General features: G+C 47.5%; 1 protein-coding gene across 1 annotated transcript in view; it reads right to left on the reverse strand.

The window, feature by feature from the left end:
• The window catches only part of ADCY1 (adenylate cyclase 1), a 252,600-nt gene that overhangs the window by 142,368 nt on the left and 83,784 nt on the right, over positions 1–26,448 (reverse strand). Inside the window, exons 3-4 of the mRNA XM_023544192.2 lie at positions 16,954–17,072; positions 8,238–8,349 (exon numbers count right to left, since the gene is read on the reverse strand). Coding sequence (XP_023399960.2) covers positions 8,238–8,349; positions 16,954–17,072 — 231 coding nt within the window. The remainder of the gene's footprint in view (positions 1–8,237; positions 8,350–16,953; positions 17,073–26,448) is intronic.

A 26,448-nucleotide genomic window follows, 5' to 3' on the forward strand; every position in this document is an offset into this window, starting at 1 on the left:
AACTGAAACACCTTTCATCTTCCTCTTCTCTGTAACTCAGAAATCCCTACACTTGAACACACCCAGGTCCACCAAGTCTTCTGCATGTCCCTTTGCCAAGGAAAAGTGTAATATTTTCTAGTGCATTTCTTCATTTATTAGGAATTTTAAGGTATTTAAAACTGTGATAGCATTTTTACTGAGTTTGTCCTTGGTGTGTATATTTGAGTATTATGAAACTAGGAAAAGCCTAGAGTCTCCTGCCCCCTGCCCCCCTATTTTCCCCATCAGCCCCATTAACTTTTATTGTGTGGAATTTCAAAATGTGGTGATTCATCAGAACATATACCCTGTGTTATAGAAGACACAAAAGAGGTGAGACGAACAGCGTTCAAATCTCCCCTCTACTGTGTGAATGTGGAAAAACCCCTTAACTTCCCTGACCCCAAACTCGTCTTTGGTTTTCCCACGCAGACAATGAGCATTTCTTGCTGTGAGACTGGCACACATTCTCAGTGGTGTGGATGCCCATTCCTGCTCGGGGTGTAGAGTCTGCAGTCATAAACACCAGGCTTCCTCCCCTTCCCCAAATCAGCCTCCCCCACTCACAGCACTCTGTGATGGCTGGGCCAGTTCCCCAGGGGCCTGCTCTTCTACTGCTCTCAGGGAGTGTTCAAACCCAGTTGAAAATTATTAATTAAAAAATGAAGTTCTATCCCAAAAATACTTCTTATGAAGCCTCCTAAACTTTTAATTAAGTCTTGGTTTTGTTTCTTATATAATATGAATTTTATAGGAAAAACTATTCAAAAACAACCACATTAGTCACAAAAACATGAAGCTGACCTCAGCTGCCAATGGCTCTCAGGCCTGCTGTGTAATGGATGTAGACACAACTAGACTATCCTATGGTTTAGTCACAGACCCTGGGAACACAGGATATGTCCCTCACTCTTGGGCCCTCACTCACACTAAAGAATTTAACTTCACCAGAAAACCAAACTGTTCCAAGCATAAGTTGTACATAGGATGGGCTTTAACACTGACATTTAAACTCTCCCTTCTAGGGTCCCTTGCTTTGGAATTTCCCTTTTCTATAAATCTGAACTATTACTGGGTCACTCCTTAAATGATGCCTCCTTGGGCAGGGAGCTGGGTGCCGCCTCCCCACCGTGCTGCAGCATATGGCCCTGGGTGGGCACTTTCCCCACTCCCCAGAGTTTGTTCTCACTTGCACTTGGAAAGCTGGGTCAACAGATATCCAAGGTCTTCTCCATCTCAAACCTCCGATGAGTCTGTGAAATTGTTCTAGTGTTACATGGAAAGGGCGCTTGGACGTTCTCGTAGCAAGAGAACTTACATAACGTAATAAAGCAGTTTCTCCTGAGTCCATTGCACTTGGAGACAAGACATCAAGTGGGAGGACAGGGAACTGAAGAAGAACAATTCACTGAGAGGAAGTGGTTTAGCTCAAGAGCAGGGGTAGACCGGCTGTGGCGGCAATCTGCTGGGAATAGGCAGTAAAGGGGACACTGTCTGAGAAGTGGTGTCTGGAAGGATGCTAAAAGCAGTACTAAACCAACTAAGGTCCATCTGCTGTTTAGTATCACCATGCACATGGCAGAGGCCTCAGTGATGAGATATTCAAGAGCATCACGGGCTGTGGAAGTAGAGGTTAAATGCTTGTACACACATGAATGCCTACACACACATAATGTTTGCACACATAGAAATGTTTGCACACTCACAATGCTTGCATACACACAAATGCCAGAACACACAAATTATGAGTTCTTTCTGCATTCCAGGTCCAGCAAACTGAAAAACTGCAGTGACAAAATGGAGAAGACCCTGCCCTCCAGGTGAAAGACACACAACAGGGGTGCACATCACAAAGGAAGAACCGGGTCTTGAGAAAAACACGCGATGCTGCCTGAGTTTCAGGGCAGGTATGCTGAGGAGGAGTCACTGGGACTGAATCCTGGAGACTGGGTCCAAGTTACCCTGGTGTCTTCATTTTTCCACACTGTGTAGCAACTTGCCACAATCTTAGCATCTTAAAACATTCCCCATTTATGAGCTAACAGTTCTATAGGTCAGAAGTCCAGCATGGTTCATCTGGGTTCTCTGCTCTGGGTCTCACAATGCCAAAATCAAGGCATTGGCTAGGCTGGGCTCTTATTTGGGGCTCTGGAGAAGAATCCATTTCCAGGCTCCCTCGGGTTATTGGGAGGATCTGGCCCCTTGTGGCTGTAGGATGGAGATCCCGTCTCTTGATGGCTGTCAGTCGGGGCCTGCTCTTGTTCCTTGGCACGTGACATCCTCCATTTCAAATCAGCAATGGTGCTTTGAATTCCCCTCGTGCTTCATGTTTCTGACTTCCCCTTCTGTAATCACCCAGAGAAAACACTCTGCTTCTCAAGGGCTCAGCTAATGGAGTCAGGCCCACCCAAATAATCTCCCGATTGGAGGTCACCTGGCTTGGGGTTTCGTCACATCTGCAAAATCCTTCACAGCAGCACCCAGCTTAGTGTCTAATTGAATAGATAAGGGATGTGAATCTTGGGGGTTTAATTTAGGATTCTGCCTGCCACACATGGAAAACACAGGAGAAAAATGAGGGGAGAACTTTAAAGGCAAAAAGAACACATGAAAAGTCAAAGAAGGCTGTGTTTTAAGAAGTCCTGTCAGTTGTATCAAATGATACTGAGAGAGAGGTCAAATGAAGGCCGAAGCCCGAGGGCCACTTTATTTTGAGGAGTCCCTCTCAGCCCTCTCAACAGAGCCAGCCCTCCTTCTGCTCCTCTCCTCTGAGAAGAAGCCCTAGTCTCCTGGTTCCATGTCCACAGCCCGAGCAGCCTGTGGAATCATGCCTCCTCCAGAGCTAGGGAGCTTTGCAGCCTACTGCCATCCCCATAGCATACTTGATGGAGTTCTACCTGGCTCTCAGCCTCCTTGGACGCAAGGAGCCCAGGCCTCCCGGTGGCCATTCTATCTGTGAGCCTAATTGGCCCCCTTGGAGCCATGACCACCCAGAACAGCTTACTGCCCCTTCCCCAGGTTGGCTCTTTGGAGGTCTGAATCTGTGGTCCAGCCCTGCCAGCCTCCATTCTCAGATTTAACCTCATTCTCCATGGTGACCCTGATTCAGCAACACCCCACCGGCATCCCTGCCTCCTACTTGCCCAGTCTGCCTTCCTCCCCAACCCAGGGCTGAGCCTTGCTCTTACCCTGCCACCCTGCACATCTTCAGAATGTCTCACAACCATACCCTGAGCTTGCATTTCACTACGGTCCAAGTTGTTTGCCTCTTCTGTGTTCACTAGGTCCTGGTCAACCCTTCTGCCACCAAGACAGGCGTGCATACCTTACCTTGCCCTACACTCCGTCTTTGCCCCTGCTGCTCCTGTGCCTGTAAAAAAAAAACCCATTGCCACAGAGTGGAGGAGCTTCCTAATGGAAGGATAGGAGGAGCAGCAGGCAACGTGTGTCTGCCAGCCCTCCGCCCTCAGTCAGGGAGACTCGTCCACACTCTGGCATCTGGCCAAAACAGGCAAGGGGCTGGAACTCCCCTTGTGAGAGGCTTCACTGGGAGGGGAAACTGGCAGTGGAGTGACCACATGGACACAGGGTACACCTACATCCTTCACGACTTCCTTATGCCTCACCCGAATCCTACCAGGGATTCCCCACCCACATTCCTTCACCCCAGCAAGAGGAGGAGAGACGAATACGGGAACTTATTAAGAGTGCATCACAGCAATAGATCAAGAGGGAAAATTCAAATGGCCAAACCCAAAAGGTTTCAAGGCCATCTGAGGACATCCAGCCCCAGGAAGGCCCAGAACCACCACCTTCATGGAGAGGGAACATCCTGCTCCAACCTTTCCCAAAAAGGGGCCACAGAGCCTTGACCTAGAATATTCAGTGTGCTACATGAGAAAGGGCCCCACCAGCCAATCCAGAAGGAAAGTAAGCAGCATCCTACAACCAGACCTCTCAGGCCCTTTCTGTCTCACTCAGAATCTCCTGAAGGCAGCTAGGGCCCATCTGGCTCCCACTCCTGCCCTCTTTCCACCTCGTTCCACCTTCATGATTCTTCACTTATCCCATGTTTCTGCAGCCACAGATGGACTGCTCTCCCACCTCTACCCAGTGCTCCAAACCTGTGCAGTTAAAGCCAATCTAAGCCAGCTTTACTACCATCTGGCTCAGCCTATGGGGTCTCAGGAAAACCTGGGCCTGGGGTCCCTGCACTTTCCACAGTAACCCTTCGGAACTCTGCCTTGGCATAGCCAGCCCCGGGCACAGATCCACTCCTCACCCCTTCTTCATCATGGAAAGATTGCTCTTTTCTCTAAGACATTTCTGTAACTGCCAACTCCTCTGGGAAAGGTTCTGACTCCCCTTAACTGAGCTTCTGCCCCCTCCTCAAACCAGCCACAACGGGATCTCCTATGTCCCTACCTCAAGCTTGAACAAGGACATGAACTTGGCTTCATCTCCCTGTAAGGCAGGAGGGCAGGCACCAGAGAGTCCAGCAGAGCCCAGGCAAGTAAGCGGGGGACAAGCCTTGCTTCCCAGTCTTCCCCTGTAGTCCCAAGACACCTAGCCACATCTCTCCCTTACTTTACCTCCATCCATGTACAGAAGGCTTCCAGTAGCCCCCACAGCAGTGCTGTGCTCCAGTCTTTCTGGATAAGCCTGCCTGCCTGGCCCAATATCTTAGGGAGGGCAGAACAACTTCAGGAAGCAGAGGGGCATTTCTGCCACTATTAGATTCTGATGTGATTATTGTTGTGAGCAATAAAATGTATTCCAAATATCCCCATGGGTAGCAAAGAAAACAAAGAGCAGAACACTGATGTTACCTGGTAAGCGTGCTCACTGCGACAGGCGGCTCCCGAAGCTCCCAGACTGGCAGTGCAATTCCAGCCCAGCCCCAACACACCTGGTTATTAGCACACTGTAAAGCCAGCAAGTGCCAGGGAGGAGGGACCGCCAGCAGTCCCTCAGGCCATGTGGCCAGTGTGACTAGATTCCAAGAGTGCAGACCACTCCAGAGAGAGGACACCCTCAGAGGGCTCCTGCGACCTAAAATCAGGCCCCTACATGGGGAAAGCAGGGACTGTGAAGCCAAGGGAGTGTCTGTTGCAGGCTCTGCTTATTTGTCTCAGTGAAACACTGCACAGTACGCTGAGTTCCCTTAAATGGCCTTTCGCCCTCAGTTTTCGGGAAATTGGCCTTAGAGGATTTCCTTTTAGTAATCGATGACCCCTGAGGCACCTGTCTGGCTAGGGAGCCTACCCCATTACTGACAAAGGAGCATGTGGACTGGCTTATAAAAGCCCGAGAACACAGAGGCTCAGATGGGCTTCCTGGTTGGAGAGAAGAGCATCTGCTGTCATGAGGGTAAATGCATCCCCCAGGGAGGGACGTTCTGTGCCACAACCCCTCCCAGATCTGTGTAAGTCTTTGTATCCTTTCTGGTTATGACAAACTGGCATGGTATAGTCTCCGTGAACTCTGTGAGTCATTCCAGGGAATTGTGGAACCCACAGGGGCAGTGAGAGCCAGCCAGGGCTGGCATCTGCCTATCTGACAGTCTGAAGGACTGTGTCCTTTTAACTTGTGAGCCCTTACCCAGCCCTGGGTGGCTAGGGATGAGAGAAAAGGGGCCAACTGGTCTGGTAAAGAGCTCGGCTACTAACCAAAAGGTCAGCATTTCAAATCCACCAGCTGCTCCTTGGAAACCCTATGGGGCAGTTCTACTCTGTCCTAGAGGGTAGCTATGAGTTGGAATCGACTTGACGGCAAGGGTTTGGTTTTGGTACAGTCTGAAGTGGAGGGAATTATCTGGACTCGAGTGTGCAGCTGATACCCCCCAACCTAGACCCAGGTGGCTGGTGATGAGAAAGAGTGCCACTTGGAGTGGCTGGTGACAAGGATAGAGAAGTGAGAAGGTAAGACCTGAATCCATTTCCAGGTGGGAACTGGACTCACGCTGATCCTTACCACACAGTTACCAGTGAAGTTGGGATTTGCCCACCGTACCTCTTGCTTAGTGCATATGGTATGCCCAGTTGAAGCTGTGGCTGTCAGAGCAGCCTGGCCTGGTGCAGATCCCACATGGGATAGGTTCCAGGAGGGCCTTTAAAATCCAGACAGTCAGTCTGCTGTGGATGAGAGGCAGCCACTGCCCAGCCTGGCATTTCAAAGGCTTCAGCATCCAGTGCCCCTGGCAGTGGACCCAGGAGGGGGAAGCCCTTGCACAGTAGTGCCCCTGACTGGGGGCCTCCATCCTTCATCTCTGCCTAGTAAGCTCCCACCCATTGTTCAAGGCTCAATCCAGTGTTGCTGCCTCCATGAAGCCAGAGATGCCCTGGCCGAGATGCCCTATGTTCAGTGCTACCTGCAGCCGGGCCTCTCTGCCTCCATGGAAATCATATGTCCATGTTGCTGAATGCCCCCTGAAGTTCACCTCAATTAACCAGGGCCCACTCTGACCCACTGTTAAGAGCGTGAGTTCAAAGTGAAGATGCCAGGTATGAATGCCAGCTCTACCAAGTGATCAACTTTTTGACCATTACAATTAACGTTACTTCTCTGTGTCTCAATTTTCCCATATACAGAATGGGACGGTGGGAAGGGCTAAATGAAAAAGGGTTGAAAATCCCTTATCTGAAACTGCAGGAGCAGGAGGTACACTGGAATTAAGAAATTTAGATTTCGTAAAGGTGACATAGTGGTGCAGTGGCTAAGGCTGGCTGCTAAACAAAAGGTTGGCAGTTCGAATCTACCAGCTGCTTCTTGGATACTCTATTGGGCGATTCTGTTCTGTCCTATAGGGTCGCTATGAGTCAGAATCAACAACAATGGGTTTTGGTAAAGGTGGTGGTATATATGGCATGTACACCCATACTGGGGCCTGAGGCAGTACTGCCCCCACCCTCACACCCAATACGTGAAGGCTTCTTCAGGAAAACACATGGGTGTTCACACAAAGTGAGAAAAAGACTATAAATTGTCAGGTTTTACAGTCTAGGAATTTTAGAACGAGTCTCAGTTTTCAGAGCTTCCTGGATATTGGCATTGCAGGTAAAGGGCTATGGGCCCATAATTCAGGTAAAGAGCTTAAGGATGGGGCCAGGCCCATTTTAAGGGCACACTAATACCCCTGCTGTTGTTAGTGTTCTTGTTCTCGTCACTACTAAACAGAAAGCGCTCAGTGGACGTGTCCTGAGAGCACAAGGGGTGCAAAAGCCCAGTTAAGCCTCACTCCAACCATGTGCTCTAGAACAACAGACAAGCAGCAGGCAGGACAGGCTGCAGAGGTGTACTGCGCTTGCTCCCGCCATTTCTGTGAGCCAAGCATTGGTTGTGAGGGTGAGAAAGCGGAAGTCTATTTGCCATCTGAGCCAGGATGAGGCATCTGGACCACCTCGAGAGGCTCCAATCAGAACAAGTTGCTGTGGTCCCAGAAGTGGGGGGGACCCAGACCTGGAGTAGAGGCCTCACCTCTACCTCCAGCACTGCTGGCTGGATCCCTGCTGTGACGTAAGTAAGGGCAGCCTTCCAACACAAACACCAGGTGTCTGGGCGTGGAGGTGACACGGAGAGACTCTGTGGGGTGCACAGGCACCACCTCCCCGAGGGATGGCAACACAGCAGAAGGAAGAAGGGAAGAGGCACTTGCTCGTCTCTGCACACTCTGGGGGGCCAGCCCCATGTCTGAGAGAGGCTGGGCCATCCACAATGCTGTCGGTGACGCACAAGGGGTGTTACCCACCAATCTTCACCTTGGGACATGCTGGCTCTCCTAAGTCTTGAAAAAGGAGGCTCTGTCTCCCGGGCCCACCCTGGCCCATCAGTGAAGGGTTTGGAGCCCTTGAATTAGCAAGCCTCAGGACAAAGGGGGCTGCTGGCCAGCAATGCCTGCAGTGCATATGGGAGGCAAGAAGCACCCACAGCCTACATGCACAACAGCCAGGCTCCTTGTCTCCAAAGCCTTTGATGCAAAAGTGTGTCCGCTGTGCTTGGGCAAGCATTTTCTTATCTAGGAAACGTCATGCTCAAGTCCAAGGAAATGAATCAGTGAACAGTTAAGCTAAAAACAATGAGTGATTCATAGACCTGCTGGGCAAAACTGCTTAGCAATCAGTCTACTCCACACCTCCAATGTGTGGAACCCACCTGGCATACTATTATTCTAGAAGCAACTCAAATTTAATTCGAACAAAGAAAAGCACCATGCTTACCGTGGCTAGCTCATCAAACTTCCCGAAGAGCTCATTCAGAAGTTTCACCAGCTCCTGGGCTGTGCACTGGGACGCCAGCCCCGTGAAGCCCACAATGTCTGCAAACAGAATGCTGTGGAGAGAAAGGGGGTGCTGGTCTGTCCCCCGACAAACAGAAACTATCCACCGAATTTCAGCAATAATAGCTCTCTAAAGTTGTACAGGCATTTATTTACATCCACAAATCCCTTCAAAATAAACTATCTCCTCAAAGCAAGCGGAAATAGTCTTTGTTGTTCTCATTTTACAGGTGAGAAGACTGAGGCTCTGCAGGATGGCCTCTCCCTGCCCTCTTCCTGGCAACCACACAACAGACGGGACCAGTGGCATGTGAGCAGTGCAATAAGCTTTAAGAACGTGCGGGCCCCTCCACACTCCCTTCTTTCCCTTTGACACGCTGGAGAAACCTCCCTGGGAGCAAGGCCCTGGGTAAGGTTTGTCAGAGCCTCAAAATGGAGGGGGCAGAGTCCCAGGACTACCGTGTGGAGGAGACTACCAGCCTCAGTGCGCTGAGGGAGGAAACACGTCTCTGTGTTGAAGCCTATACATATTGAGATGTCGCCGGATGGCAAAAAGAGTTAAGTGCTTGGCTACTAACCGAGAGTTTGATAGTTCGAATCCACTCAGAAAGCACCTGGGAAGGAAGGCCTGGAAATCTACTTACAAAAGGTCACAGCCTTTGAAAACCCTGTAGAGCACAGTTCTACTCTGACACACGTGGGGTTGCCATGAGTTAAAGCCGACTCAAAGACAACTCTTTGTTTTCCATTTTCTACAGAACCTAGGATTAACCTAATACTGTGTCTACCCACAACTCAATTTTCAGAGACTCTAAGACTCTAAAAAGAATGCTGTCTACAGTTTTCTTTTCTTACAAGACTAAAACATGCTTGTCATGGAAAATCTGAGAAGTGAAGAAAAAATTAACATTTATTTTTAAAATTCTATAGCTTTAAAACGCATCTTAAAATGTGGTAGAACAATCCCCAAACATTTCTCAAACTTTGGGACTTCCTGAACCTAGACTACCTCCCACATCCCCCTAAATGAAGTCAACAAATGCCAAGTCAGGGAAGGAAAAGGTCATTCTTGCCTACAATGAAAAAAAAAAAAACCAAACCCAGTGCCATTGAGTCGATTCCAACTCATAGCGACCCTATAGGACAGAACAGAATGGCCCATTAGAGCTTCCAAGGAGCGCCTGGCAGATTTGAACTGCCGACCCTTTGGTTAGCAGCCATAGCACTTAACCACTACGCCACCAGGGTTTCCACAATGAAAGGGGTTCCCGATTTTGTGCCCTCTTCCACCTGCTACATTAGGCTAGCTAGGCGTTTCTATGAACTTGGCCCCCCTTTCTTATCCTGCCCTGTCTCAGCACCCTCAAGGTGAAGGGTCCCATTCTACCTCAACCCAGCAGGTAGCATGGAGCCAGCCCCAGGCCTGGAATCAGGAGTCACGGCCCTGTGTGACTCCTTGAGTCCACAGTCCTTAGCAAGGAAGTGAGCAACAAGAGTTTGGTGGTGCCTAAGCTAGTATCAAAGAGCCCTGGTGGCGCAATGGTTGAGTTTGACTGTTAACCGAAAGGTCGGTGATTTGAACCCATCAGCTGCTCCACAGGAGAAAAGGCCTAGTGATCTACTCCCGTAAAGCATACAGCCGGGGGAACTGTATGGGGCAATTCCACTCTGTCATACTGCTTTTCTGGAGTAAATTACCATGCCTTTCTTCCGAGGAGCTTCTATGTGGACTCAAACCTTCAAACTCTCAGTCAGTGGCTGAGCCCATTAACCATGTGCACCACCCATGGTCTGGCGGGGTGAAAAACCCAGTTGCCACTGAGGCAATTCCAAGGCGGTACAAACAGTTAACACATACAAGCTGCCGCCTGCAAGGTTAGAGGTTTGAGTCCACCTACAGGCACCTTGGAAGAAAGGCCTAGTGATCTACTTCCAAATAAGCAGCCACTGAAAACCCTATGGAGCATAGTTCTACTCTGACGCACAGGGGTCACACTGAGTCAGAGCCAAAGCCACAGGTTCTACTGGGAGCAGGGGGATACAAACAGCCACTCAACAGAGGCAGGCAAGAGAACTTCAAAACCATTAAGCCCAGCATTTCCCAAAGTGTTTTGTGGGACGTTGTCTCTGCAGGGCACAAATGATTTGCACTGGACTACTACTAACCTGTTGCTGTTGTTAGGTGCCATCGAGTTGGTTCTAACTCATAGCGACCCCATGCACAACACTGCCCTGTCCTGTGTCATCCTCACAATTGTTGCTATGCTTGAGCCCATTGTTGCAGCCACAGTGTCAATTCATCTCATTGAGTGTCTTCCTCTTTTTCGCTGACTCTCTATTTTACCAAGCATGATGTCCTTCTCCAGGGACTAATCCCTCCTGATAATGTGTCCAAAGTATGTGAGATGTAGTCTCACCATCCTTGCTTCTATCCATGCCTACTAACCTAGAGGTTGGCAATTTGAACCCACTTGGTGGCTTCCTAGAAGAAGGCCTGGTGATCTGCTTCTGAAATGATTACAGCCAAGAAAACCCTACAGAGCACAGTTCTAGTCTGTCACACATGGGGTCACCCCATGGGTCAGATTAATATTTAGAAAAAAGAAAAAAATGGAGAGTTCTCCTTGAGTTGTAGGTTTGGAGGAAGCTCCCAAAAACGCCTCCCAGCAGCCTGAATCTCTATAGGTGTGATGGGGAGGCAGGGCACTTGTAATATGACCAGGGTGCTGCTCTGACCACTGAGGGAAAGGTCATGTGGGCCCAAGCACTGAACTGCTGAGCCAGCGTCCTGGCTGCCCACCTCCAGGGCTCTCATCCCATAGGCAGAGTAAGTCCGTTGTTCCTGGAGCTGCTGCAAGGCCAACTGTTTGTCACACATAGCCAAAAACCTGTTACGGAGACTTGAAAGATCAGTGAACACACTGTAAACCGTTATGAGATTTTCTGAGACCTCAGAATAAAGGTGTGACTTTAAATGAATAAAGAGAGGTGGCATTTCAGTAATGTTGCTTTTATGACACATTTTTTCTCATATCCAGCTTGGTGATGTCACATCTTAACTCCGATCTGCATTTTCAACAACAGAGAAAGTGGAGACCCACAGCAAGCTTTTCTCCCTGACTGGGCCCTCACCCATCCACATGTTCCACCACCACCCCTCTCCACGTGTGGATAGCTGCTGTGCTATCCCAGTGACAACTCTCAGCATGTCCCGTTATACCCCCACCTGCAGCTGGCCACCTCTACAAGACTGTGAGGGCCTGAGGGGGCAAACCACAATTTCTATCTCGCAGCAGCTAACACAGTAGATGTGGTTTCAGTGCCCGTGTTATAAGTGAATGAATGAATAAGAAAATAAGGTGAACAAAGCCCAGGAGTCTAGGATATCTGAAGTGTCATTAATTGATCCTGGGAAGCTGAGAAAGAGAACTGCAGGGGTAGGGTAGAAGGACATTTTGGTATACAATTCAGCCTTATTTACACCTCTAAGAATTCATCTTTTTTCCCCCTCCTTCTCTCCTCTACAAATAATAATCCATCCAAACTCTTCTCTCTATCCGCTGGTTTCTCAGTATCTGATTGTTCATCAAGTTCTACAAACCCCTGCTAGAAGAGCTCCCAGCATCTGTGCTATCTTTGGCCTCTACTTGCTGAGGGAAAACTTGCTCCCCAGGGCACCCCAGTTTCTACATCCACACAGGTCAACATTTATGCAGTGCCTCTTCCATGCCAGGCCCCTGCCCTCAAGGAGCTCAAAGTCCAGGAGGAGGAGGCTCAGAGCAGGGGGGAGAGATACATAAGCAATTCAACAGAGTGCACTGAAGCAATGACGTGGAAGCCCAGAATTTGGCAAGCAGGCACAGCACCAGCTCTGAAGGCCAAAGATGGCTTCACAGATGAGGCCAGGCCTGAGCAAAACCTGGAGCCTACATGGGAATTACCCAGACAATGAGGGGAGGATGGGAGGCAGGGAGGCAGGAAGGCAGGAAGACAGGAAGGCAGGCAGGAAGGCAGAAGGGCAGGCAGACAAGAAGGGAAGGAAGAGAGGGAGGGAGAGAGGGAGGGAGAGAGGGAGGCCTAGAGGGAGGGGGCAGGGAGAAAGGCAGGGAGGGAGAAAGGGAGGAAGATGGATTCAGAAGGGCAAACAGCATATACAATATAAGATGGGTGAGACACACTCTAGAGACTTGCCAAACAAGAGATCCTGAATGGTTGGAGCACATGATTCGAGTAGTAAGCAGCAGAGCACAAGGGTCCCAGGAAGAGAAGACCCCAGGAGCTAGCCCAGCAAAGGCCATGAGGGGAGCTGGGGGGGAAAGCATGGACTCCTGTGAGATGGCCCAGTTGTCCATTTCCAGCAACGGGACCCTGGGCAACTTATCTAATCCCTCCACATGTCAGCCTCTTCATCTGTAAAGTGGGAAGAAGGCTAGTACCTATCTCATAGGGTTGTAGAATTAAATGAATTAACAAATGTAAAGCACTTAGGACAATACTTTGCACCTAATAAAGAGCTCAATAATTATTTATAATAATTTATAAGTGTTAATAACTCATTCATTCATTAAATCATCAATCACATATTTATTTGAGGGCTGTATGTGCTGGGCACTGTTCCAGGTGCTAGGGGTTTAGCACTGAATAACAGAGCTTCCATTCTAGACAAGGTGTAAGGAGGAGGGTCAGTGCATAGAGTAAATTCAAATATGGAGTGCAGCTATGGAGCAAAATAAAGCAAGGAAGATGGATATGGAGGGTCTGTCATCTTAGCTAGGATTGGTCAGATAACCTTTCAACCAAGGCCAGAAAAAGCAGAGAAAGCGTGCATGTCAACACACTCTCCTCCTCTCCTACTGGGAATCTCATTATGTGCACGTTGGACCACTTGACAGAGCGGAGAAGAGGGTTCCAAGGTAGAGGGAATAGCAGGGCGTGCTGCTGTGATTCTTTCTGAATACAGAATTCCTGTTGGATGGTCTTATTTCAAGCCTTTGGATGTGTCATCCCGCTGCCTCTGGCCTCCACGTTTCTGATGAGAAATCAGCTGTTAATCATATTCAGGCTCCTTTGTATGTGACAAGTCACTTCTCTCTTGCTGCTCTCAAGATTCTTTTAGTCTCTGTGGATCTCTTTCAATTTATGTTACTTGGAGTTCACTGAGTTCTTACACGCATAGATCAATATTTTAAATCAAATTTGGGAAGTTTCTGGCCATTATTTCTTCAAAAATTCTTTCTGCCCCTTTCTCTCTCTGCCCCTTTCTGGGAATCCCATTATGTGCATATTGAACTACTCGGTAGTATCCGACAGGTTTCTGAGGCTCTGTTCAATTTTCTGTACTCTTTTTTTCTTTCTGTTCCTCCAACTAGACAATCTCAATTGATTTATTCTCAAGCTCACTGATTCTTTCTTCTGCTTGCTCAAATGTGCAGCTGAGACCCTGCAGTGAACTCCTTATTTCAATTACTGTACTTTACAACTCCTAGATTTCTATTTCGTACTTTTTTTTACTTTCTATTTCTTTACCGATATTCTCTATTTGGTGACACACTGTTCTCATACTTTTCTTTAGTTCTTTAGATACAGTTTCCTTTAGCTTGTTGAACATATTTAAAATAGCTGATTTTTTTTTTTTTGTCTAATAAGTCCAACATCTGAGCTTCCTCAGGAACACTTTCTATTGACTGTGTAGTTTCTTCCCCTGTGTATGGATCATACTTTCTTGGGGTTTTGCTTGTGTTTTTGTTGTTGTTGTTTTTTTGCACATTTCATATTTTTTGGTTGGAAGCTAGATATTTTAAATAATATATTGTGACAATTCTGGAAATCTGATTCTCTCCTCTCCCTAAGGTTTTTAGTTGCCGCTGTTTTTTGTTGTTGTTGCTATTAATGACTTTCTGAACTAATTCGGTGAAGTCTTTTTTTTTTTATTTAATTGAGTCTACATTCTTTTTCATGTGTGGCCTCTGAAGTCTCTGACTGGTTAGCTTAGGGGTCAACTAATGAATGGACAGAGATTCCCTTAAATGTCTGGAACCAGTAAATCTCCCAGCCTTTTCAGAGTGTTGGGGCATGTCTTCAACACTCAGCTAGGGAGCTGACAACTCTGCCTTAGCCTTCACTGCCCACTTGTTCTGAGCCTCAAGGTTAGGCACAGGAGAGAACTTTAAGGTCTTTGAAGGTATTTCCTGAGCATAAACACAGTCCTGGGCATGCACACAGCCCTATGCATGCCCATGGCCTTCTAGATTCCCCAAAATATGCTGGTGCTTTTCAAAGTACCCTATGGGCATTTCATTACAGTTTTTCCTTTTAAATTTTGATTAGCTGGTTGTTGGCCTCAACTGTTATTGCTGCCTTAGGTGGCTGCGATCTTAAACAATTGCTGCTGATTGTTTTTGACAAATGCTCTGGGGAAAAGTCTGCTAGCACTGGGTGAGCAATAAGTCAGGTCAAATAAAGAAAAGCCTTGTGAGTGGGACTTTCTGGGGAACATCCAGACAGGTCAAATAATGACAGTTCTTTGAGAATAGGGCTTTGAAAGAGTCCCAACCTCATTCTGACCCCTCTACTGACTGCCACTATGCTGGTTTTCACTGTAACTTGTTGTCATTGGTTTTCAAGCCTATCATGGAGCTGACGAGAGGGGATGGGAATAGGGCAAGTTAAAACATCACGGAGCTCACTGTTCTTACTGAGACTTAGCCATTTTTCTTAAATAAATACTTCCTGGATTACTGCACACCTTTGATTAGTTTCCAGAGTTCTAGAAAGTTGGTTTTGACATTTTTGAAGTGTTCTCATTGCTTTCATGAGGAGAGGATTTTCAGAGGTCCTTACTCCTCCATTCCCTATGATGTCAGCCTGCTACGAATTCTGAATGGCATATTGAATTTAGAATTTAATTCTGGAGTGGTGCAAAAACACTGGAGGATTTTAATGAGAATTGTAAAGAGGAAACTGAAGTATTCATATCCAGGATATGGAAAGATGTCTCTGATCACCAGCTCCATTGGTGACAACAGCCTGGACTTCCTCTCTGCTCTCAGGCTGTGAGACCTATACCCAGAATCAGCCCCCAAGGTGCTGTGGAACTGAGAAGCCCACAAGCAGACAAAAATGGAGATTTTTCAGCCAGGAAGGAAAATGGTTACTCTCCACCATTCCCTCAGCTCAGGGGAGAGAGCTGTGGGAAAGGCTATTGGATGTCAATCCCATCTTGCCCACCTCCACCTACAGCACCCAGGAGTCTCTGGATATTTGATGCCTTCCCTACTCTACGGAAAGTCTTACTTCATCTCTAGGTGCTGCCTGGCTCGTGCTCATGGTCTGGTCTTCCAGTAAGGTTCTGGATCCCTGTATCATGTCCTTGTCCATTAAAGAGAGGCAATGGGGCAAAATGTGAAATGCCAAGGCAGACATTAGAGTCAGCTAATCACAGGTCAGGTCCCAACCCTGACATTCATATAGGCTTTACTCTGCTAAGCCTCAGCTTACTCATACATAAAATGGAGGTGACAATGTCCATGGTTCACAGGGGTGTGGTCATATTAAACAGAACAGGACATTTGGCAGGGAGATTCTCAGCTCAATTTCTGGTGTCATCCTGCCTGAGTTCAAGTACTGGTTCCTCGGCTACTTTCCATACACCATGGGCCTTACCCCTCTGTGCTTCAGCTTCATCTGAAGAACAAGGATGACACTAGTCCCTTCCACACAGGATGGAGAGCAGTAAATAAGCTCTACCTGTAAGAACTGAGAATACTTCCCAGTAAGCACGCAGCAAGACCACGGTCCACGAGCTGGCTCTCAGTGAGAACTCAGACAGGGATGGGGAGGGACTTCAGCAGTAAACCTTCTCGAGACATTTCAGATGAACAAGATAGCCTTGCAAGGACTCAGTATGCAGTGCTTGACACAGAACAATAGATTGAGTTTTTCTTAACTTTTGGGGTCTGCAGGGGCCTCTTCGACCCTTGAGCTGCCCCAGCAAGCACAGTGGACAGGAGGACTGATATCAACTCCCAGAAGAACCAGAAAAAACACTGGAAAGTAAAAGTGTCTTGGGGTCCTTCAAAACTGTCATCTCCCAGCAGAGTGCACATCTATGTAAAATATGATCCCCAAACTGGCAACACTCACCCATGCTAGGTATATTACACCTTGGTAAACAGTTTTTTAAAAAGAAATGTACAATTTAATAAAACAAAATACTTTTTAATAGACTCTTAAAAATAAACAAGTAAATCTCAGAGTGTCTTGCCAAGTTGCTTCACTCTGAGGGCTCAGTTTTCTCACCTGTAAAATGGGAAGAGTAATACTGACCTCTTAGGGATGTTATGAGATGAATACAGTGAGGAACAGGAGAATGCCTATCCCAGAGCCCAGTACCAACTAGAATCATGTTCAGATGTGAACCTGACATGGACAGATCTCCAGCCCAAAATGCCCCTGCCCAAACCTGGTTCTCAGGACAGAGTTCTGACCCTCTAGCCCACACAGGAAGCACCAGGGAGTTGAAATGGGAACATGGGAAAGAGCAGATGTCACATGCACTCCCCTGCCCCACCCCGCCTTTTGCAGGACCCTGTTCCCTGTGGGTAGATGCCCAGTAGCTGCCCCTTCCTTCACACAAGGCCGAAGCCAGGCAACCCTACCTCACGTTGTCATGTCTCTGGATGTAAATTTTATGGAAAATCCTCTCAGGGGGTTTCAGAAAATCCTCCTTCATCTCCATGGCAACGTTGCGGGGCAGGAGACTCATCAGGAGCCGCTCCTGGTAAAAGAGAGATGGGCACACATATGAGAAGGCAGCTCCTCGGCCCTTCCTTGGCTGGCTGGACCAAGTTCAGGTGAGGTACCACTCTGGAGCCAGTGTATCATGCCCACTGCCCAGGCACTCTGGCTAGGTGCCATCCTCACCTCCTGAGCACCCAGTCAGACCCACGGTACCTTCACATTGCTCCCCAAACAAAGTGCCTGCTCCACTCACAATAGCCCCAAAAGAGACTTCCTCACAAAGAGACTTCGAGACTTGTCTACAAAAAATTAGATGTTCTCCCATGAAAATTACAAGGTCCTCTTACTTAGTATGATTTGTACAAAGATAAGTTACTTAGTAGAAAATGTGGAATTTTATCTTTGTCTTCGTCATCATCGACCTCCTTTTTTTTTTTTTTTTCCAACCAAGAGAATGGAATAAACATTCGTGTTTTTAAAAGGAGCCGCGCAACCATGAATAATTTCCTCCATACCTTCTCTAGGCCTTGATTTCCTCATCTCGGCCAGGGAGTGAAGGGGACCTTAACTCTCATATTCCTGGAGCGACCTATCCCTGCCCTCAATTCTGGCTGGTCCTGGGTATTCTGAGAAACAGGGTTACTGCAGACATGGTTTCAAGACACCACACTTCTCCAAAGTCCCTCTCACACCTCCTCCCCTACCCTTGGCTTTGGGAAAGGAAACAAAAGATGAGTTTACAATCCATGTAAGCGTTACACAGAACATCAGATCAGTAGGGAGAAGTGATGTGTGCTCACCCATTCCATCCAGCAGCCTCCACGAGATTCTCTCAGCCCTGCGCTGCCCACAGCTTAGAGGGTAGCCAAGGACCCGCCCTGCCTGAGCGCTGCATGCCGGCTGCCTGGCTGCTGAGACACATTCCCTCCCCTGCCTGTTCCCAGCCCAGTGCCAGTCCTGTGGCCAGTGAAGCAGTGCATCCAGGGACTGCCCCTCTGGGGAGCATGAGGCCATGTCCCTGAGCTGGGGGAGCCACTCCCACATGTGACTTTCTCAGTAGCATGTGTGTGCAAACCACCTAAGGCCTGCCTAATGCAGGGAAGTCTTTCCTGCCTGAGGTGATCAGAGCAGCAACGGAAAGTCGTGCAGATCCTAGTTGCTGGGTAGGTCACCGTGAAAGTGGTGCCAGAGTGAGGGATACCTCTTTTCTTCAAATTACTAATAGCACTGAATGTGTATGTTCTATTTTATAATGGAAATACGTATTTCATACATTTGGAAAGTCTTCCAAAATATTTTATATAAATTTCTGAGGAAGCAGGCCAGGCCCAGACCTATATGACGTCCATCAGGGGCCAACCATGCACACCCAGGTTCGAGGCCTGCCTGACCCTTTCCTGGAGCCTGGTGGTCTGCACCCCAGATCTACAGTGAAGTCAGGCCTGTCCAACCCTGACATAGAGGAAGATGCTGCCAAAGGCTGACCTGTCCATGGCCGTTCTCTAGATGACATCACAGAGGACATGGACATCACAGCAGAGTGCAGAGCCAGATGCAGGTGGCTGGGCCACTCTATCTTCCTGCCCTGGGTGTGGCGAAAGGACAGCCTCAGTGACAGAAGAGACAAACCCCACATGGCATGTGTGGGCCTCGTGTGAGCCTGTACCTGAACGGTGGATGTCAGGTCCCTCTGGGGACAAGGTGCAGTCAGTGAGAGGTGCTGTCGGTCAGACGCATACACAAGCCCACACATTGCAGAACCAGGTGGCCATGTCGCAGCCTGACACACCTGCAGTTATGGAAACTGCCCCTGCTGTGAGGTCAAAGATGGCTGAAAAGGTGGGAAACAGAAACAGCTGGGCAAATAGAGAAGGCCACCCAATCATAAGACCCCACGAGAACGAGTGCAGGCTTCATTCTCACACCTGACAGCCACAGGTCCACGAGAGCGTCAGCCCCCCTCGGATTTCTCTGACCCTGGGCGGGTCTAGTGCAGAGAGGATGCATTCACACCTCAGTCGAGCATCAGAGGGCTCTAGCGCCTGCAGCCCTGTGCACCCTGCACTGAAAGATGCCTGAGGGGACTCTGGAGGTATAAAGCAGCACTCTGGCACAGTGGCAAAGACTCTCTGGCATCAGACACTTGGGTTCAAATCCTGGTTCTGCCACTTTTGAACTATTAGTTAAGCTCTATCTCAATTCCATCCCCTCTGAAGTGATGACAATCATCCCCAAGTCCTCAGACGGTTGTTTTCTGAGGTAAAAAAGGAAAACATGAACACCTTCTCCTAAAACACAGTAGATGCTAATCTAAATGAACAATGGTGGTCATTGCTATGGTTGTTCCCGCCCACCCAATACTAACAGATTTCATTTTGTCAACACTCTACTCTTTTGCCTCTTAAACTTCTCCCCTACACCTACAAATTCTAAAATCCCCCAAACTCAAATGAAGCAAAGAGAACTCTGCCTTTCACCTAGTGCCCTATCTCCCTTCTTCCTTTTCTGTCATGATTCTCAAAACACCCCTGGAGCTGTGCTCATAGTGAGCCATACCCTCCATCCAGGATCACAAGCCTAGGGGGAGCTTTAGGGTCTTGCTTTGTCTTCCCCTTGCCTCAACCACCCTGCACAACTTGGAATTATGACAGGCAAATTGAACCTGATCAAAGCTGACCCAGCAGCAAAGGAAGAGCTGAACACGCAGAGGGATACTGTCCATGGCCCCTGGAGCAAGACAGGCAGCATCTGGCTGGCAGGAAGGCCTGAGAATGGAGAGGGAAAGGGATTGGGTGGCCCAGACCTGCAATGGCAGCAGAGGGACCCCGGGTGGTTCACGTGGAATGTCTCCACTGAGTACAGGGCTGGGTACTGCAGAAAGATGGCTGTGAAGAATCAGCTGGCTGCCAGCTGGCCATCCCCACGGCCCTTTTCCACCTCTATACCACAATATAACCCCTAATTTTTATCTGAGCACTTGGCCACCTGGAATGAAAACTACATTTCCCAGCCTCCCGTGATGCTAGGTGTGGCCAGTGAGATATGAATGGAAGGGTCACGTGAAAGCTTCTGGGATCTTCCTTAAAGATGGCTAATTCTTCTCGCCTTCCTCATGCTGTTGCTGGGGATACAGGCATAATGGCTGCATCTCTACCTACCATCTTGGTACATGAGGATGAGGGCCACGCGCTAGGGATGGCAGGCAGTGGACTGGATGAGACAGGGTTGCCAGGGTTCCTGGATCAGATCTACAACCCAGCTGTAAAGTGCCTACCTTGGAATGTGTATATAAGGGAGAATGAGCCTTCCTGTTTGTTTAAGCCATTGCCACTTCGGGTATCTGTTACTTGTAACTAAACATATCCTAATTGACATAAGAAGTATGTGTGGGTAGAGGTGGGGCGGGAATGCATGAGTGTGTGGTATGGTATGTGTGCAGAGGGGAGCCCCGAGCAGCCCAGCTTATTTCTAGCACCAGCCCCTGAGGCTCAAGCTGGACGGCAGGGACAAGCCCCTCCTTTTGGGTAGGCTCATATGAAATGAAATTAGGCAACCAAGAAGTCTGAGCACCACTTATCGTTCCAGAAAATTTCAGAATGGACCTGAAGACATGCATGGGTCTTGCTTTGTCTTCCCCTTGCCTCAACCACCCTGCACAACTTGGAATTATGACAGGTAAATTGAATCTGACCAAAGCTGACCCAGCAGCAAAGGAAGAGCTGAACATGCAGAGGGTCGCTGGGATAACATGGATCCCTGTGGAAAGGCAGGTAGTCCTGGCTCGCGAGGGAGCTCTGGAAGCCCACAGCCGGGGACCCTGCACCTGGTTTCCCCTCTTACTAGCACATATCATGTATACCACGGGGGTGTCAGTTGTCTGAATGCTGGCCTGAGGAGCACACAGACATGCACTGACCAGAGCGCCGCCCTCACAGCAGGCACCAGCCCTTGCGTATATCACACGCACATGTGAAGTTTGCAACACAGACTACATTTCCAACCACGGCTCAGCATCAGCTCCACTGTGAGATCAGCTATAGTACCTAAAGCCAACAATCATTAATAAACCCAAGACAAAATTCTAGGACCTTTCCCAACACAGCAAAACAGGCATCTGACAAGACGAAGTACCCATTCCTGATTTAAAAAAAAAAACAAAAAAACCAGGAAACAGTAGTTCACTCATATTATAAAGATAGGGCCTGAAATTCATCCCATTTCAAACCCAAACCCTAAAGCCCCAAGCAGCAATACACATGAACAGTGGGAAGAGACAACACCATCTGTAAGTCTGAACCAACGCAGTAAGGTTCAAAGCCAGGAAGTCAACGGAACAAAAATTACTACAAACATGGAATAGACAAATTATCCATGAAGGCTACATAAAAACTTTAATATATGTATCTTGACTATAAAAAAATGTGACAAAATGAATGTACTATGCTTAAAATTAGATATTAAATTAACAACTGTGAAGATTCTGCTTTGGGGAAAATGGAGAATTCCATTTTGGGTATCTGTTACTTGTAACTGAACATATCCTAATTAATATGAACAGTATGTGGGGATGGAGGGAGATGAGCTGTCTTTAAGGAAGATTCCCTATTCCTTCCGCTAAGTATAATTAAAAATCCTGGCCATCATATATGAAACAAGCATAAAAAGGCTGTGAATGGTGGAGAGAAGGCAGACAAGCTAGGGATCTTGGGACAGGAGGACCCACAAGGTGGTGTGCTTCCTGGGTTTTCTTTTTGCCTCACATATCTCAGACTGGGTGGTGAAGACACTGGCAATCCAGAAATGGAAACAAGTATGGACGAATAGCTCCAACAAGTTTTCTCTCTCTAGGAAAGGACCAGGAAAGGGGCAGCCTAGTGAGACAGAAGGCTTTTAGACAATAACCACATTACTGCAGGCAAACCACAGGAAAATCTGTGACCCTATCCCCATCCACACGAGGTAAGTGAAGAGGGGAACCTAGACTTCTATCCTTCGCAAGCTGTAAAGAAGTGCCCAAGCCCCATGCTGGGGCACTGTCAGAGAAGGCCAGGAGACAGCCCAGCCTTCCACCTCCACCTGCTGGTAATAAGCACTCCCCCACCTCCCTGCTCTGCAGTGTTGGCGGTTGAATATATGGGAAGCAACACACACCCCTGCTTCTCCCAGCCAGAGAAGAGAGGACAAGTAGGGAGCTGGAACTCTCATTCCTGCACAGCAGCAATGAGGAGCCCTCCTGCCCTAGGGATGCCGACAGAGCCAAGTGCAGAATGCCAACTTCTAACCCACCTAGCAGCAATGAGGCAGTGCCCCTCTGTCATGGATTGAATTGTGTTCCCCTAAAATATCTGTCAACTTAACGGGGCCATGATTCTCAGTTTTGTGTGACTGTCCACCATTTTATGTGATTGTCCACTATTTCATGTGATTTTCCTGTATGTTGTAAATCCTATCATTATGATGTAAAAAGATGGATTAGCAGCAGTTATACTGATGAGGTCTGCAATAGGTAGTGTCTTAAACCAATCTCTTTTGAGATATAAAAGAGAGAAGCAGCAGAGAGACATGGGGACATCATACTACCAAGAAGGCAGCGCCAGGAGCAGAGCACATCCTTTGGATCTGAGGTTCCTGCACTGAGATGCTCCCAGACCAAGGGAAGACTAATGACAGGGACCTTCCTCTAGAACCAAGAGAGAGAGAAAGCCTTTCCCTGGAGCTGATGCCCTTAATTTGGACTTATGGCCTACTAGCCTATGAGAGAATAAATTTCTCTTTGTTAAAGCCATCCACTTGTAGTATTTCTGTTATAGCAGCACCAGATGACCAAGACACCCTCCTTCCCTTCCAGAGTGATGTCACAGAAATGCAGCTAAAGTTCTAAATAAGGTACAGTCTAATACTAATTATCCCAAATGTCCAGGTAACAAGTGAAAACCTCTCCTCATATGAAGAACCAGGAAAATCTCAACAAATGGGAAAAAAAAATGTCAATGAAAAGACAACAGAGTTGTCTAAATTATCTAACAAAGATTTTAAAACAGCCATCATGAGAATGATTCAATGAGCAACTACACACTTAAAATAAATGAAAATACAAAAAATCTCAGCAAAGAAATAGAAACTCGTAGCAAATAAATAGAAGATATAAGAAAGAATCAAATGGAAATTTTAGAACTGAAAAAAACTAACAGAAAAAAAAATCAATAGACCTACTCAACGGCTCACCACTTATGTCTGTCATACTGTGGCAGCTTGTGTTTTTGTATCCTGGATACTATGCCACCAGTATTTCAAATACCAGCAGGCTCACCATGGTAGACAGGTCTCAATGAAGCCTCCAGATTAAAACAGACTAGGAAGAAGGACCTCGCCGGTCTACTTCTGAAAAAACTGGCCAGTGAAAACCTTGTGGGTAGCAGCGGAACACTGTCTGATATAGTGCCAGAAGATGAGCCCATCAGGTTGGAAGGCACTCAAAATATGACTGGTGAAAAGCTGCCTGCTTAAAGTCGACCTTAATGGCAAGGACGGAGTAAAACTTTCGGGACCTTCATTTGCTGATATGACATGACTCAAAAGGAAGAGAAACAGCTGCAAATATCCATTAATAATTGAAACATGGAACGTATGAAGAATGAATCTAGGAAAACTGAAAGTCATCAAAAATGAAATAGAACATATAAAGATCGATATTCAAGGCATTAGTGAGCTGAAATGTGTTGGTATTGGCCATTTTGAATTGAACAAGATACATTTGAATTGCAGTGTCGGTGAAGACTGTTGAATATAACACGGGCTGCTGGAAGAACGAACAAATCTGTCTTGGAAGAAGTATAGCCAGGATGTTTCTTAGAAGTGAGGATGGCCAGACAATCACAAAGTCATACTAGCATTAAACATGATACAACTAACATGTGTACAACCAAAAACGCACTAGCCCCATTCACATCTTATATAAGTGAAGAAAACAAAAATATCTGACACACACATATAAGGACTCATAACAATTACAGTCCTTGTTTCTGCAACTGGTCACGTGGTTGTAGCTGGCATTTAGAATTACCTTCTTCCACCACCATTCCATATTCTCATTACCCTCAGCAAGCACCTCAACTGGTTGTGCTTTTTAGCCTGGTGGGGTGAACCAAACCTTCATTCCTGAAGGGTATGGACCATTAGAAGCTGTGTTGGAATTGGGTTACTACAGTTTTCCATTGACTTTAATCACAGGGCATGGTAGTACTGAGAGACATTCTAAAGGATCTTCTGTATTCCAGACATACTCTTCTTTACCTCCATTCTGTAATATCAATCTGATTTCCCCCTTGATAATGTGGATCAATCACATGAGCCAATACGGTAACTCCCTTCTTTGCCTGTTGATCCACAGGCATGAAGAGCCCAAAGTGGCCGGGTGGCATTCTTACCTTGCAGTTCAATGGAATCATCACTGTGTCTCCTGGTGGGAACAATCCACCCTCCCTTTGGAACTAACACCTCTAGACCCACAGAACAGGGTCAGGAAGCAAAAATTTTGTGAATGGGTTACTAGGGGTAATAGTGAGAGGCATCATTTCCATTTCCACCCCTTGATTCCGGGACCCATGAATTCTGGCTATGGAAGAAACAGCACCATATACTGGATGCTGCTTTAGAGCATAAACAGGCTCCTGGAGAACACCGTCCCAACCCTGCAAGGTATTCTCACCTAGCTGGCACTGTAACTGTGTCTTTAGAAGGCCTTTCCACCATTCTATCAAGCCAGCTGCTTCAGGCTGTTGTGTAACACAGTAAGACCAGTGAATTCCATGAGTATGGGCCCACTGTGGAGCCCTGGTGCTGCTGCTGCAGTGGATAACCAAAAGGTCGGCAGTTTGAATCCACCAGATGCTCCTTAGAAACCCTATGGGGAAGTCTACTCTATCTTAGAGGGCTGCTAAGAGTCAGGATCAACTTGACAGCAATGAGTTTGGTTTTTTTGTTTGTTGGAGCCCATGGCCACACTTATTTGCAGTGAAGTGAGTCTCTTGATCCAGGGTATTGTGGTGTGGGATACCAAAACAGTGGATAAGGCATTCCGAAAGCCCACAGATAGCAGTTTTGGCAGAAGTACTACATGTAAAGGAAGGAAAATCCGTATCCAGAGTGTCTATTCCAGTAAGAATAAAACACTGCCCTTTCCATGATGGAAGTGAACCAATGTAATCAACCCGCCACCAGGTTGCTGGCTGATAACCTTGAGGAATGGTGCCAAATGAGGGACTAAGTGTTGGTCTCTGCTACTGGCAGATTCAGGCATTCAGCAGTGACTGAAGGCAAGTTGGCCTTGGTTAGTGGAACTCCATGTTGCTGAGGCCACGCATAACCTCCATCCCTGCCACCATGGCCACTTTGTTCATGAGCCCATTGAGCATTGATGGGGGTGGCTGGTGAAAGAGGATTACTAATTTCCACAAAAACCATCATCTTATCCACTTGATTGCTAAAATCCTCTGCTTTTGGGGTCACCCTTTGGTGGCCATTCACATGAGATATAAATATCTTCACTTCTTTGGCCCTTTCAGAGAGGTCTGTCCACATACCTCCTCCCCGTACCTTCTTGTCTCCAATTTTCCCATCATGTTCCTTCTGAGTCCCTGACCATCAGCCAAACCATGGCCACAGCCTATGAATCAGTATACAATGTCACATCAGGCCATCTTTCCTTCCAAGCAAGGTGAACAACCAGGTGCTCTGCTCAAAGCTCTCCCCATTAGGAGCATTTTCCATCATCACTGTCCTTTATGAAGGAAGTATTGGTGCTGTCCACTTTCGAGTGGAGCCTGCGTATTGCACAGAACCATCTGTAAGCCACACATGAGTTTTCTCTTCCTCAACTGACTGATCATAAGGAACTCCTCCTGAGGCCATGGGTGCAGACTGTGAGAAGTCAGATAATGTGATAGGAGTAGACACCACAGGTATTTGGGCCACTTCCTCATGTAACTTACTTGTGCCTTCAAGTCCTGCTCAGGCCAGATATAGTACATACCACTTCCATTTATTGATGGTGTACTGTTGTGCATGTCCGAATTCATGACTCTGTGGGTTGGACAACACTCAGTTCAAAATGGGCAGCTCAGGCTGCATGATGACTTGGTGGCCCAAGTATAAGAGTTTAATCTCTACTTAAAGGCCCACTAAAAAGCCAAAAGCTGCTTCTTAAACGGACAGGAGTTATCCTCAGAGGATGGCAGGTCTTTGGTTTAAAATCCTAAGGGTCTATATTGTGATTCACCAATAAGGGCTAGCCAAAGACTCCAAACAGCATGTCTATCTGCCACTGACACTTCAAGCACCATTGAATCAGCTAGGTCAGTGGCAGAGGGGCTTACACTGCAGTCTGGACTTGTTGCAAATCCTCTTGTTCTGGG

This window comes from Loxodonta africana, chromosome 8 (assembly GCF_030014295.1).
Source record: "Loxodonta africana isolate mLoxAfr1 chromosome 8, mLoxAfr1.hap2, whole genome shotgun sequence".
NCBI lineage: Eukaryota > Metazoa > Chordata > Mammalia > Proboscidea > Elephantidae > Loxodonta > Loxodonta africana.